General features: G+C 46.8%; 1 protein-coding gene across 2 annotated transcripts in view; it reads left to right on the top strand.

Annotated features, from left to right (window-relative positions):
• The first annotated feature begins 2,849 nt into the window (after nt 1-2,849).
• larp1b (La ribonucleoprotein 1B) overlaps nt 2,850-14,204 on the top strand; it is a 62,642-nt gene continuing 51,287 nt past the window's right edge. The window contains exons 1-2 of one of the 2 annotated variants that reach the window (XM_033013547.1): nt 2,850-3,305; nt 4,838-5,273. In XM_033013547.1, the coding sequence (XP_032869438.1) occupies nt 4,910-5,273 (364 nt within the window). In that variant the 5' untranslated portion in view covers nt 2,850-3,305; nt 4,838-4,909. Of the gene's footprint in view, nt 3,306-4,837; nt 5,274-8,514; nt 8,628-14,204 lie in introns of those variants that run through there. The other variant, XM_033013623.1, reaches the window with a different exon arrangement.

The following is a 14,204-nucleotide window of genomic DNA, read 5'->3' as shown; positions in this document are numbered from 1 at the left end:
CGATGAAGCACATGCCATTCATGCCACACCAACAGATGGGGATGATGGCACCACAGCATGCTCACCAGGTACACTGTGAAACATTTGTGAGTCTTCAGTCTGACTCAAGATTGTCTCTGACACACAGCTTGTGAAAGGGTGTGATTTGTTTTATATGATTTGTTTGGCTCCCATACATATTGATACGCTTCTGTGTTTTGCCCACAGGCAGTGATGGGATCCCGGCCTATGGCACACCCGTAGATGGCAGGCCCACCCAACGTCAGGGCAGCCAGCTCAACACCACATCATGCGGCACCCGGCATGGATAGGCTCGGAGCAACAGAATTCCCGGTGCGATCAGCCTGAATCTCTCCGACTATTTGATGGAGGATTGCCCAGTGCACATGGGCCGTAAAGAGTGATGCTCTCTCCAACATTCACTATTCTGTTGACTTGTGTAGCACATTAAAGTTTTATTTCCCGTTGTTTTTCACTACATGTTTATTTGCTTGCACTAAATAAAAAATATTCTGTTGAATTGTGTTGCACATTAAAAATTAGTCTCTTGTTTTTCAATATGTTATTTGTTTGCTTGCACTAAATAAACAAATTAATTCTTATAAAGTCATGGGTCTTTGTCTTTATTGGAGATAACTTCACGCAAAACTTGATTATTAAACTTCAGTGTAACCTTTTCGTGTAGTGGAAAAAGCAGTTTGTTAATCATGGCGTTGATCTCTCATATGGAAACCACGTCTATAATGGAATGCATCTCACATATAAAACCCTCGATTTATTAGATAAATAAAACACACACAGGCATTGAACTGCATTGAATTGCAAAGTGTGTCATGAGATGCCATATAAAGCAGACAAAGGCATTTATACGCTTTTAAAATGATGGCATTTCAAAGAAAGTCCGATGTGTGAGGTATTATTATCACAGTATTATTAGTTTCACATACAAAAATCCTCCATTAACATACATAGATCCTCCTTTTATTAGATCAGTTCCTGCAGTGGTGGTCCTCTGTCTGTGGTGTGGGATGTTTGCTGCTGATCTTCAGCACATGTCATTCTGCCAGGGTACACTGCCTCGCTCGGAGTTGTAGTAAGCACAGAGATGGTCCCTCTGCTCCTTTGCTCTTTTGTTGCTGGTATTTTCTTGCAATGTGCCTAGTGCCACCATCGGTGCAGCCTGTCTTGCAGCTCTCCATGAACCTGGTGTGACTTCTCCTGTCTGTTTGTCCACCGTGTCACCCTCCACCATGGCTGCTGCTGCCCCTCTGGTACGGATCAGGTTGTGGAGGACACATGCCGCGTAGACAATGGTCTGCACATTCTCGGGCTCCTGCTCCATTGTAGTCAGCAGGCATCTGAATCTGCTGGCAAGGATACCAAAAGCATTTTCCACGACCCTCCTAGCCCTGGACAGCCTGTAATTAAAGATCCTTCGCTCACTTGACATCTGCCTGTGAGGGTATGGCTTCATCATCCATGGCCTGAGTGCGAAGGCATCATCACCAACCAATGCGTAGGGGATGTCAGGGTTGTCTTCTCCCGGCAGAGGTTCTGGATCAGGAAGGCCTGCTCTCCCTTCTTCCAGTGCTTGCCCAAGGGAGGTCTCTGTCCAGATCCCTCCATCTGCGGCACTACCAGGTGTGCCCACATCCACATACAGGAAGTTGTAGTTTGCATCCACCACAGCTAAGAGCACGATGGAATGGAACTTTTTGTAGTTAAAGTACGTAGAACCTCCCCTGGGCGGACACCGGATGGCCACATGCTTCCCGTCAACTGCCCCACATGTGTGCAGGAAGTTCCATCTGGTTTGAAAGCCGTGCGCCACTCTCCTCCACTCGTCAGGGGTACTAGGACAGTCAATCATTTCTTCATATGCATTGTTGATGGCATCACAGGTCTCTCGGACAACCTTGCTGATGGTGTTGTGGGCCACACGGAAGTTGCACGAGAGGCTCCTGTAGGAATCCCCTGATGCAAGGTAGCAGAGGGTGATGGCTAGGCGCAGGCCTGGTTCCAGTGACTTCCTCATGAAGGTGTCCGTTTTCTGCAGAAGAGGACCGACTCGTGTCTTTAGCTCCTGAAACAGGTCAGGGGGGATCCTGGTGAAACATCTAAAGGCAGCCTCATCTTTCCGCTGCAGATCCGTCACCATGATCTCATACTGGCCCAAAGTGGGCCTCATCCGGAACAAAGACCTCGTCCACACAGACCTCTTCCTGGGTTTCTTGATAGCCTTCCTTGTTGTACTCTTGCCCAGCTGATCTGTGAGCATGAGGGCTGCTGCTAACAGAAGTCTCGCTTGCTGTTGCAGCAATGCAGTCTGTATCTCTTCCATCATGATGATGGTGTAACATTTATATGAGTGTAAATGACGTCACGCGCCAACTTCGCTTCCGGTTTTGTCGCGCCAGACGCGTGCAAGTGGGACAGGCCCTCCACTTACTTACTTACTCCTCTTTCCGGCATCCGTACTCACGTCTCCGACGTCAGCGGCGACGCACGCTGTCGGGGGCACGTATGTCGGTGGCGTGCGCCGAAGCCAAGCTGCGCCGGGGCTGGGGATGGCCGCACATGCGCTGAGGCGGCCGGTGCCGGCGAAGGTAGACTGCGCATGTGCCGTGGCGGCCGGTGTCGGCGAAGGTAGGCGCGCATGCGCTGCAGCGACCGGTGCCGGCGAAGGTAGGCCGCGCATGCGCTGAGGCGGCCGGTGCCGGCGAAGGTAGGCGCGCATGCGCTGAGGTGGACGCTGCCGGCGATGGTAGACCGCGCATGCGCATGTGCCGCCTCAGCCCCCCACTCCCCCCCACCGGGAAAAATCCGCACGGTGCAGCCCCCCCCCCCTGCGCACGCGCGGTGCCATCACCCAAACTGTCGAGCGACTAACATGGTGGGGATAAGCGTGTCCTAACTCCAGCAAATGGCAGCGGGCACCGGGCACAAGGTCTGGCGATGTACCGTGAGCTGCACCGAGCCTTGACTGCTCCTGGTGGCTGATCCCGGGGTTGGGAACAACGAGGCGGGCGGGCGGGCCGGCCGGCGGGTGGAGGTTAGGTTAAGGTTGTGTTGGCGAGGGACCCACCACGTTTGTTGCAGCGAGTGAGTGAGTGAGTGAGAGGGGGAGCGACAAGGCCGTCCCCTGACCTGAGCCACCATATTGCGCCGCCGCCGCCTGCTCTCCTGCCTCACTCCTTTTGCAATCTGCTCTTTGCACAAATTTCTCCCCGCAAGTCGGATTTTCTCCTGCAGCAGCAGCAGGGAGCAGGGAGAACATTCTCTTTTTTCTCCCAGCAGCAATCCCGGTGAGATGTTTGACCTTGTTTTATTTAAGCCACCTTTCCCGTTCCTACTTCGCAGGAGATTTTCTTTAAAAAGTACTAGTGTCTGGAGGGTCTATGTTGGATCCGGCGTGAGGGAGGGCAAGGTGAGGGGATGGTGGGGTTGTGGGTGTGGGGTTGTGTGTGTTTGTGGGGGGGGGGGTTGTGTGTGTGTGGGGGGGGGGGGGGGCGGTGCTGTGCTGTGTGTGTCTGTATGTGAGAACATGTCTCTCGGGCGGCTGCATGGCATTGAGCTGACCCGTTATGGAATCCACCCCTTTTTTGCTTCCTTTCCTCGCCTCCCTCTTTGACACGTTTTTTAAAATCATTGTTTTTAATTTTTTTAATATATAATAATAAATGAGGTGCAGAATAGAGAGGAAGAAAACCTAATAAACAAGGCCAGTTTCCACAGTAACAGCTGTGTGTGTGTGTGTGTGGGGCGTAACAATGGTGTGAAGCGGTGCGACGGGCTGGGCTGGGCCGGGCGGCGGGGTCGGGAGGAGCGTTCCCCGGGGGGTTGAGGGCAGCAGCAGCGGGGCCCGGGTCCGGTGGAGCGCTCCCCGGGCTGTGCTGGGCCGGGTAGCGGGGTCGGGAGGAGCGTTCCCCGGGGGGTTGAGGGCAGCAACAGCGGGGCCCGGGCGGCCACGTCAGTGCTACTCCACTCGCACGTGGTGGCGGAGAACTAGTGGCCGGGGCCGGGCTGCTCCATCCACTACACCCCATCTCCTCTTCTCCCCCCCCTGTACCCTGACAGTACCTGGTGGTCACTGCCTGCACCGTCCGGAGAGAGCATGTCTATTAACTAATTAGATAATAAATGTATCTATAAACTCTGCCCCACCCAACCCCAACATGCTTCTAACCTTGGACCAGCTGTTGCAGCTGCATCGGGCAATGGGGGCGACGTCTTCTATTTGATGGTTTACATTTTGTTTGATTTAACTAATTATTGTCTCTTGCATTCCACCCTGTCCCCTGCAATAAAAAAGCATCTCCATTTTTAAAAGGCTCTAAGTTTGCTCTCATTGATTGTGGGTCTGGGGAGGCGCTTTTAACTCTATTTTAACTGGCCAAGTGATTCTTTAAAGAGCAGCTTCCGAAGGACTGGACAAGCTAGAGATGCAGGAAAAATGTTCCCAATGTTGGGCGAGTCCAGAACCAGGGGCCACACAGTCTTAGAATAAAGCGGAGGTCATTTAAGACTGAGGTGAGAAAAAACTTTTTTACTCAAGAGAGTTGTGAATTTATGGAATTCCCTGCCACAGAGGGCAGTGGAGGCCAAATCAATGGATAGATTTAAGAGAGAGTTAGATAGAGCTCTAGGGGCTAGTGGAGTCAAGAGATATGGGGAGAAGGCAGGCACGGGTTATTGATAGGGGACGATCAGCCATGATCACAATGAATGGCGGTGCTGTCTCGAAGGGCCGAATGGCCTCCTCCTGCACCTTTTTTCCTATGTTTCTATTATACATTTTTTTTGTTTAATGGTCCTTTTCTAATTTTAATTCCGACAGTAAAAAGCGCCCAACAGATTATTTGTCGAGATTGAAGCACAAGGGGCGACCCAGCTGCTGGGGGCACCGACGATGGCTACCGACGTGGAGACTCCAATGCTCCAGCCCACCGACCACGACACTAGTAGCGGCGGCAACAGCAGCAGCAGCAGCAGCAGCTCTCAGGAAGAGCCGGCCGCCTGCCACCGGCCCCCATCGCCCGGCTCCGGGGGAGAGGAGAGACCAGACAGCGACCTGCTGGAGAGGCTGGAGCCGCAGCCCTCAGGCCCAGAGCTGGAGATAGAGCTGAACAAGGAGAACGACCAAAACCAGCAGGAGCCTGCGGATAAATTGCTGAAGAACTTCACCGAAGCGCCCCCTCCTAAAATCAACCCGTGGACCAAGAAGAAAAACATGGTCACCGCCAACAGCGTGAACGTCAGCAGTCAGGAGACAGGTTTGTGCACGAAATTGATTTTAAATCTCCCTGTCAGTGGGTTTGTAGCTGCAAGTGACAGTCAAGAGGCGATTGCCTTTATTGTTTGATTATTGCTGGCTCCGTTTTGTTGTAATACTTGGACAAAGTAAGGATTTTAAAATTCGTTTGTCCACTTTTTTTGTTGTTGCATATCTGGCTTGCTGATTGATAGTCGCTTTGACTGTCAATCTTTGGGTTTGCTGACATGAAGCAAATAATTGGATTAGTTTATAGGCCACGTGTCTCTTTAAAATAAGCAGCTTTCAAACCTGGAATAAATGAACGCGTTCGTCCTGTATTGTCACATCATTGACATCCCAGTTTTGTTTATATTTCAAGAAATTGAACGTATTCTGGGATTCTGGCCAGTCTTTTATAAAATATACGACTATTCTGTGTATTGTAGTATTGTAGTATTGAGAGAGGATGTTGGTCGGCCAGCTGCAAGTCTATTCCCTGGAATTAAAACATTAATGTTATAGTTTGACAGGAGTTTGTATATTATCATTGTCACTATATTAAGTCAGTCCTTTTACACCACCCTTCCTCCTGATGGCAGATAGTCGTTAAAAGAATTGATTATTTTTTAAGTACTAAGGTGTACAAGCAATTTCTATTAACCAGACTAGGGTCATTTGGTCTTGCTCACGTCTACTAGAAGTAAACGTCGCGTTTTGTGCGAACTACTATAGATGTTCATTTTTCTAACCGCACGTTCAAACTGGAAATCTTAAATAAGTGTTTGATCTGCCTCGCTTGCCTCTCATTGCTTGCGTTTCTTGGAGACTAGCAGTAAACGGACGGATATGCTGATGGCAGCGCATTCAACCTTGAGGTGCCGTTTAAATGCCGCCCTTCCCCCATTCCTAATCAAATTTCAGACGAGCACGTGTAGACCGACTGTAGGCAAGCAGCATTTCAAGTGAAGCAAATTATGTTGGAATTAAATGTTGAAGTCACTACTAACTGTTCATAGGAAAATACTGCAGTTTTGTTTGGCTTGGTAGAAAAACTTGTTTAATTTGGATCTAAACGGAATGTTTGTAGGCGTATTTCACTGGGTGAATATATTGTGTTAGCCAACTTGATTAAAATGTGCAACAAAGTTACTAAAAATGCTCAGTGGCATGTAATCGAATTTTTATATTGATCCTTGGTGAATTCTGAATGACAATGGCGTCATTTGTTAGTTTGACAGGTTTACTTTATCTAGTGGCAGTAAAACAAACTTGAGGTGCTGTGGGTGTATTTTCAGGCTCATTATTAAATATGCCCTCTTTATCAATATTTTTGGTGACCTTTTGCATTAGCCCTTGTTTGGACTCTATTTCTACAAGTTGTGCAGTTTCATCAGCAACTTGCACCAAATCCTGACCATATACCTGCTCAGCTGTAAGACACGTCCTGTTTCCCTCCAGGATATAACATTGTGGCCAATAATCCAGGGACTATTGATGGCAAGATTTTATGTTGCCTATATTTCATGAGAATCATATTTGATTTAGTCCTAAAATTATATGAATGTAAGTGTCAGCTGAATCTTTGTTTACTGAACATTTGTTAAGTTTACTCCTGTCTTTCCATGTTATAAAATTGTACACCCCAATTAACACTCCCCTCTGCTCCACTATTTTAAGAAAGCAACCTCATCAGCAAGTCTGCTCTCATGAGAACACTTCCTTAGCTCACAACATTCTTGTAAATCCCTGTACCCTCTCTACTGCTATTAGATTCTTCCTGTGAGATAACCAGTTTAAAACTTTTATCATGACTGACCTGTTCTTCTATACTTCACCTTGACCAATAAAAACCAGCATAGCATTTGTATTCATAATCATCTTATCTACTTGTTATCATGGTACCATGCCGTCAGAGATTTGATATTTTAAGTTCCACTGTTCATTCTTATTAGTAATATGCCTAATATTCATTTTGCTCTTCTCAAATATATTCTTTCTCTACGGAATGAACCGTGTGCGACTTTTCTGTTGCCGAAACAGACCATTGTCATTTTCCTACAGCTTTCTTCAATTATAATTTGTAAATATTGTCTGAAAACATATGCGCCATGACAGCTCTAAATCATTATTGCATACCACAAAGCAAAGGACATAATGGGAAGTCCTTGAGAGCCCCACATCAAATAGCTTTCTGGTCTGTAAAATGTCTGTCAACCAATGCACTTTGTCTCCTGTTACTGAGCTGATTTTGGATCCAATTTGACACATTTCTTTGGATACCTGTTTTTTGTTGCAGCATCTTGTCGAGCGCCTTGCTGAAATCCATATGGAATATGTATGTACTCTTTTCTCCACAGCCCCCGCCCAATTGACACTTGCTGTCAGACCCAGCCTTCTCTTAAGTCCACTGATTGGATTTTAATGCACTGGTTTTTAATAGTGATCTATGCAAGTCTCAGAATTTTAATTATAATGCTTTTAATGTTATTTCCAGAGAAAATTGAGCTCTGAGTATTTGGCCATCAGCTTTTGTTTCCATCATCCTACTCTCTGTTCTCCTTTACATCAAGGACAAGTAGATTTTGGACGACCTGGCCTTTTTAGAAACAGAAAATAGGTGCAGGAGGAGGCCATTCGGCCCTTCGAGCCTTTGGCCCTTGAGTCATTTTTCTTAGGGAAATGGTATCCGTTCCAAACTTTTGCTTTATCCAGTCTTCCTTTTATATGGGCACTGATTTGACTTTGGAGTCTCTAGTCCAGTTAAAGTTTACAATACTGAAGGGATTAGGTGAAGGGCTTTGCAGACCAGAGTATTGCTTATTTATTTCATTTAGTAATTTTGAACTAATCTCATTTGAGCATCAGTGGCAATTGGCGGAGAGTCGCACAGGTTTCTTGTTGCCTATCACTCATTGTTGTATCCATTTGGAGTAAGTATGTGATGAAGAGATCAGACCTTTTACTACTTGTACAACAAATTAACTTTGGCCAACAACTGTCTTGACTCTTGACTATTTACCATTTTACCACACTGTCTGGCACCTACATAACTCTATCCTTGAAGATCATTAATATGCTTAGAGGGGGGAAAAAATAAAATTTTCTGAGTTCAAAGAATGTAATTTTCGCCTTAAAATTGAAAGGTTCATTGGGACTAAAAAGGGCTAAGCTTGTTATTCAATTGGATGAGATTGATTGGACTGGAGATTAGATTTCTCCACCATATTTTTAAAAATTTATTTTTCTTCCCCCCTCTTTAGGTCTCCCTGCACCACCCCCCCCTGCCGAGAGAGGGCGGGCAGGCGACCTGCTCCCAGGCCTCTGCCAAAGCTGCTCTAACCAGTTGCTAGGAGGTGTGCAAGAGCATCCCAGGGTGAGTTGCCCTCAGCTTTTATTCCCCCACCCCCTCAACTGTTGGGAATTGGCTAACCTCTTCTATGCCTTTTCACCTCTGTTTCCACCCCTCCACCAAACCTTGCCCTTTCCCATTTGAGGTTAAGCACTCCACCTGTGGTCATTTGGAGGCATGAACTTATGGTAAACCAGTTGTGCACTGAGTTCATAATTCCAAGTATAGATAATTTAAAATAACAAGGAGGGGGGGGGAGAGAGAGTTGGTGCTGGAGTCTATCTAGTGAGTTATACCGAAGCTTTTACTATTCGGAACATAAAATAATTGCCTCAAAGCCCAACGTTTTAAAAACAAAGGATAAATCCACAGATCCTGGGCATCTCTCCATTTCACCCATGTGTGTTTGCTAGATTTCAGACATTGCATATCAGGTGATAACTACTAACTTAACAACTGAGTAATCCTAAAACAATTTGACTTTTAGTTTTAAAGACCATTTGACAACCAGCACTAAACTGTTTGTAAATTTTCTGCACTGCAACCTAGTGGTGGAGGAAGTGAACTAGTGGATAGCCTAGTGGATGAACTATCAAACAAATAGGTGGTTTTATTCTGGATGTCGTTCACTTTGATGATTGGAGCTGCACTTTTCTAGGAAAGTGAAGTGTGTTTCATCACACTGCTGACATGTTAGGGGAAACCTGTGTAACTCTCCTCATTGCTTGGGATGCTGAGATAGGGTTGGTTCTAGAGCAAGGGTTCACAACCTGGGGTAAATTTACCCCCAGGGGGTACATTTCACCCACCCGGGGGGGGGGGTAAATTTGTTGATTTTGGATTTGTACATATTTTTTCTCATTGACTGACTGTAATGGATCATTAGTTGTTCATAAATAAGTGAAATAACATTGTTATGTGCTATTAAAGTTGCCAGGGGTAAAAGGGACGAAAAAGATTGTGAATCCCTGTTCTAGCGGCTATAGAAATCTGGCTTCTAACCTGCTTTTGTGACTAGTCCAAAAAAGTTTGATCTCCCAGCACATTGGGGAATTTGTCGCTGACAAATTGAAGTTGAGATTCTCTAGTTGGTAAAGGTCTTGTGTAGTGCAAATCTTATATGACACTTGCTTCACCTTTCAATACTCTGCTCACCAGATCAGTTATAAAACCAGGCCATTCACAGTGATATGCATTGAATTTCTGTTCAACCTGAAGAATGAATCAGCAGAAGATGTACCTAACCTGGTTCTACATGACTTCTGGAATCAGTCATGTGCAAACTCTGTTCTGTCGTTGCAAAGGGGCCAATTGAGGAAATGTCAGGTTAATTAAAAGATACGATTTTTCTGAATGTAACCATGTCAGGCAGGTTTGGCCGATTTGTGGCTTAATGTCTGGTTCAAAAATAGCTCCTCAAATGGTTTTGACAGAATTTTCCAGAATTTTCGTGAATGTTTCTTACAGTGATAGCCTTCCAAATCAGAAACTTATACATTTTGTTTAATAACTATATTTCTATTGGCATTGCCATTACAAAACTATAGGGATATAAATATTTATATGATTTCACTATTGAACATAAATTAGAATTTTACATTTGACCAGGGATAATTATATGAAGGGAAAAAAAGATTTGAACAGGATGTATTCACGTGAGGATTGTGACAGTTTTGTTTAGGTCTTTTTTTCTGCTGGGAGAAAAAGCCAAGAATACCCAAAGTCCACTCCTTGGAGTGTCATGTAAGGTCTTTTATTTAACCCTGCTGGTTACTAGCTTGTTCACATAAATCATCTGACTTTTCTCCATACTGCTGTGCCTTCATTTTAAAACAAAAGCGTTTTTGTGTATGTCAATTTTTGTGGTCATTTGTTGACCAGTCGTGGTTTCGAATGAAAGAACATCTATTTTTATTGGACTAATTGCTAGTCATTCAAAATTGTGTAATATTTACAATATTTATCTTTGGTGAAGTTAGATTATATAAACAACATTGCAATTGCTATATCACTCCCACTGCTATCAGCATTAGGTCCCTTGCATTACTAGAGTGACTGTGGCAACCTGGCTGGTTGCATGCTGGTTCTTTTGATTCCAGAAGGGTCAGGAATTTGTGCGGTTCAAGTGGCTGAATATGGACTAGAAAAGGGGAAATAAATCAGATACTCATTGCACGTATGACTTAATACCTGAAAGTCTATGGGCACAGCATGAAGAGAAGATTGGATTGACCTGTGATGTCATTGATATTTATGTACAGGATACTGAGTTGGATGATCAGCCATGATCATATTGAATGGCGGTGCAGGCTCGCTGCACCTATTTTCTATGTTTCCATGTACCATTTTTATACCTGATAAACAATTTAAGATTGGCTCATTGTCTGTAGATTTCTTGCAACTACAGATTTGTTTGTCATCAAATTACTAAACTAAATGACCATGAAGGAATGACATCTGTAACTGTATCTCAGCAAAGTTGTTCATCATGTGGAAAGCAGGAAATAATGGTGTTGGACGTGAGGAGCTTTACCTAACATTTTCATTTAGATAAAGAAGTGTGTTTTTATTGTCACATGCTTCGTTCAAGTAAAATACTTCAGTTTGGAAGTTTGCAGGCTTGTGTGAATTCTAAAAGTTTGGATTTTCATATAAAGTTGTAAATAACTGAATTCAATGTAGAAATTGACAGGCCCAATTTAATTGATGTAAAATTAAGCCCCAAGTAATTTGTCTCGCCCCTCTGGGTCTATAATATTCTACTTGGAGATTGAGAAACACTAGAGGCAGGTTACATGTTCCCGATGTTGGGGGAGTCCTGAACCAGGGGCCACGGTTTATGACTAAGGAGTTAGCCATTTAGAACGGAGACGAGGAAACACTTTTTCTCACAGAGAGTAGTGAGTGTGGAATTCGCTGCCTCAGAGGGCGGTGGAGGCAGGTTCTCTAGATACTTTCAAGAGAGAGCTAGATAGGGCTCTTAAAAATAGCGGAGTCAGGGGATATGAGGACATGGCAGGAACGGGGTACTGATTGGGGATGATCAGCCATGATCACATTGAAGTAGGATGGCTCGAAGGGCCGAAGGGCCTACTCCTGCACCTATTGTCTATTGAAAGTAGACAAAGGAAAGAAAGACATTTTCTCAGTGTGATAGAAGATACGAGGTTCATTTATTCCCCCATTCTGGAAGTTCTCACTGTTCACTTAGTGAAACCAGTCTCTTAATGTTGTTTTGTATTCAAGAATGCAGTTTCCATTGTGTTGCTGGGAAAATACACTGCTTTATTCACTTGTCTGTAGAACGCAGCAAAGAATTGTAAAATATACAAACATGTACTTTCCAGTGGTTTCTTTGCATTTTTATTGGGGTAGTTCATGCATCAAAAGTTGTGAATTTAAAAAAATCTTGTGAACTAGTTTAAATATTTGATAGAGAAATGCATAAACAAATTCGTATTTGTTTTTCCTATTTATATCTGAAAGTTTTGGATTTAACAAGTGATGCTGCTAAAATGTCAACGTGTTGATAAAGACTCAATGATACATCTGAATTTACAGGATGGCATTAATTCCAAATACTAAATTTAAGGAGTTATTTTCTTAGTTTTAAATCAGCTTTTTGGATAGGGGGCTAAAACTAATTTTGTGTTGGATTTGCAGATTTTGCTGTTATGGTTTGTGCACCAAGATGAGAGTGTTTATTTACCCGTCCAAAAACACTTTTTCCTCCATGTTTCTGGATCAGAACATTAACAACTACATAAATTGTCACTCTGGGCCAACTGTTGGGAAGTTTCAAGGACAGCTTTCATCAAAAGTAGATTTCCAGTTCATCCAAAAACAACACCCTAGTTGAATAATTTGAGAATCAATCTCATTTAGTTGCTGCTACCATATTGCTAGTTTTAAGTATTACTGTAAGATATTTGCAGGGCTTAAATATTGAGAAATGTTTCCCATTATCAGATTAATTGGTTTAAAGTATGAATAGGAGATTTAGAGGGGGGGCTTTCACCCAGAGAGTGATTGAAACTCAGAACTCACTGAGAGAAGAGTTGATGGAGGCATACACCCTCAAATATAGATAAACACTTGAAATACTATGGCATGGAAGAATACTCGTCAAATGTTCGTAATTAGGATGCTTACAGGCTCATCACAGTTGGTGGGGAAGTCTGTTTTAGTGCTAGATGATTCTTTGATTCTTAATCTCTATATAACTAAAAGTCTTCGACTTGTTTGTGTGTGCCCACGATGTGTCAATCTGCTTTTCCCATCTTCTTCCAAATGCTAGGCCACAGCCTTCCCACTTTCACATGTCCTACTCACATTTTCCCCGTCGTGGCGATAAACATCTTCCCATCGCATTTCCGTAGTTATTAATCCTTTAAAATTTAAAAACAGCCCCAAAACCTCACCCATTTCGGGGGAAAGAAACAACCCACCCCCATCCTCTCTGCCTCCCCTCCCTCTCTGCCTCCCCTCCCTCTCTGCCCCCCCTCCCTCTCTGCCCCCCCCTCCCTCTCTGCCCCCCCTCCCTCTCTGCCCCCCCTCCCTGTCTGCCCCCCCTCCCTGTCTGCCCCCCCTCCCTGTCTGCCCCCCCTCCCTGTCTGCCCCCCCTCCCTGTCTGCCCCCCTCCCTGTCTGCCCCCCCTCCCTGTCTGCCCCCCCCTCCCTCTCTGCCCCCCCCTCCCTCTCTGCCCCCCCTCCCTCTCTGCCCCCCCTCCCTCTCTGCCCCCCCTCCTCTCTGCCCCCCCTCCCTCTCTGCCCCCCCCTCCCTCTCTGCCCCCCCCTCCCTCTCTGCCCCCCCTCCCTCTCTGCCCCCCCTCCCTCTCTGCCCCCCCTCCCTCTCTGCCCCCCCTCCCTCTCTGCCCCCCCTCCCTCTCTGCCCCCCCTCCCTCTCTGCCCCCCCCTCCCTCTCTCCCCCCCCTCCCTCTCTGCCCCCCCTCCCTCTCTGCCCCCCCCCCCCTCTCTGCCCCCCCCTCCCTCTCTGCCCCCCCCTCCCTCTCTGCCCCCCCCTCCCTCTCTGCCCCCCCCCTCCCTCTCTGCCCCCCCCTCCCTCTCTGCCCCCCCCTCCCTCTCTGCCCCCCCCCTCCCTCTCTGCCCCCCCCTCCCTCTCTGCCCCCCCCTCCCTCTCTGCCCCCCCTCCCTCTCTGCCCCCCCCTCCCTCTCTGCCCCCCCTCCCTCTCTGCCCCCCCCTCCCTCTCTGCCCCCCCCTCCCTCTCTGCCCCCCTCCCTCTCTGCCCCCCCCTCCCCCTCTGCCCCCTCCCCCTCCCTCTCTGCCCCCCCTCTCTCTCTGCCCCCTCCCCTCCCTCTCTGCCCCCTCCCTCTCTGCCCCCTCCCCCTCCCTCTCTGCCCCCCCTCCTCTCTGCCCCCTCCCCCTCCCGCTCTGCCCCCTCCCTCTCTGCCCCATCCCCCCTCCCTCTCTGCCCCCACCCCCCCCCTCCCTCTCTGCCCCCTCTCTGACCCCCCCCCCTCTCTGACCCCCCTCCCTCTCTGACCCCCTCCCTCTCTGCCCCCTCCCCCTCCCTCTCTGCCCCCTCCCTCTCTGCCCCCTCCCCCCTCCCTCTCTGCCCCCTCCCCCTCCCTCTCTGCCCCC

This window comes from Amblyraja radiata, chromosome 1 (assembly GCF_010909765.2).
Source record: "Amblyraja radiata isolate CabotCenter1 chromosome 1, sAmbRad1.1.pri, whole genome shotgun sequence".
Classification (NCBI taxonomy): Eukaryota; Metazoa; Chordata; class Chondrichthyes; order Rajiformes; family Rajidae; genus Amblyraja; species Amblyraja radiata.
This window is presented reverse-complemented; position numbering and strand designations above follow the sequence as displayed.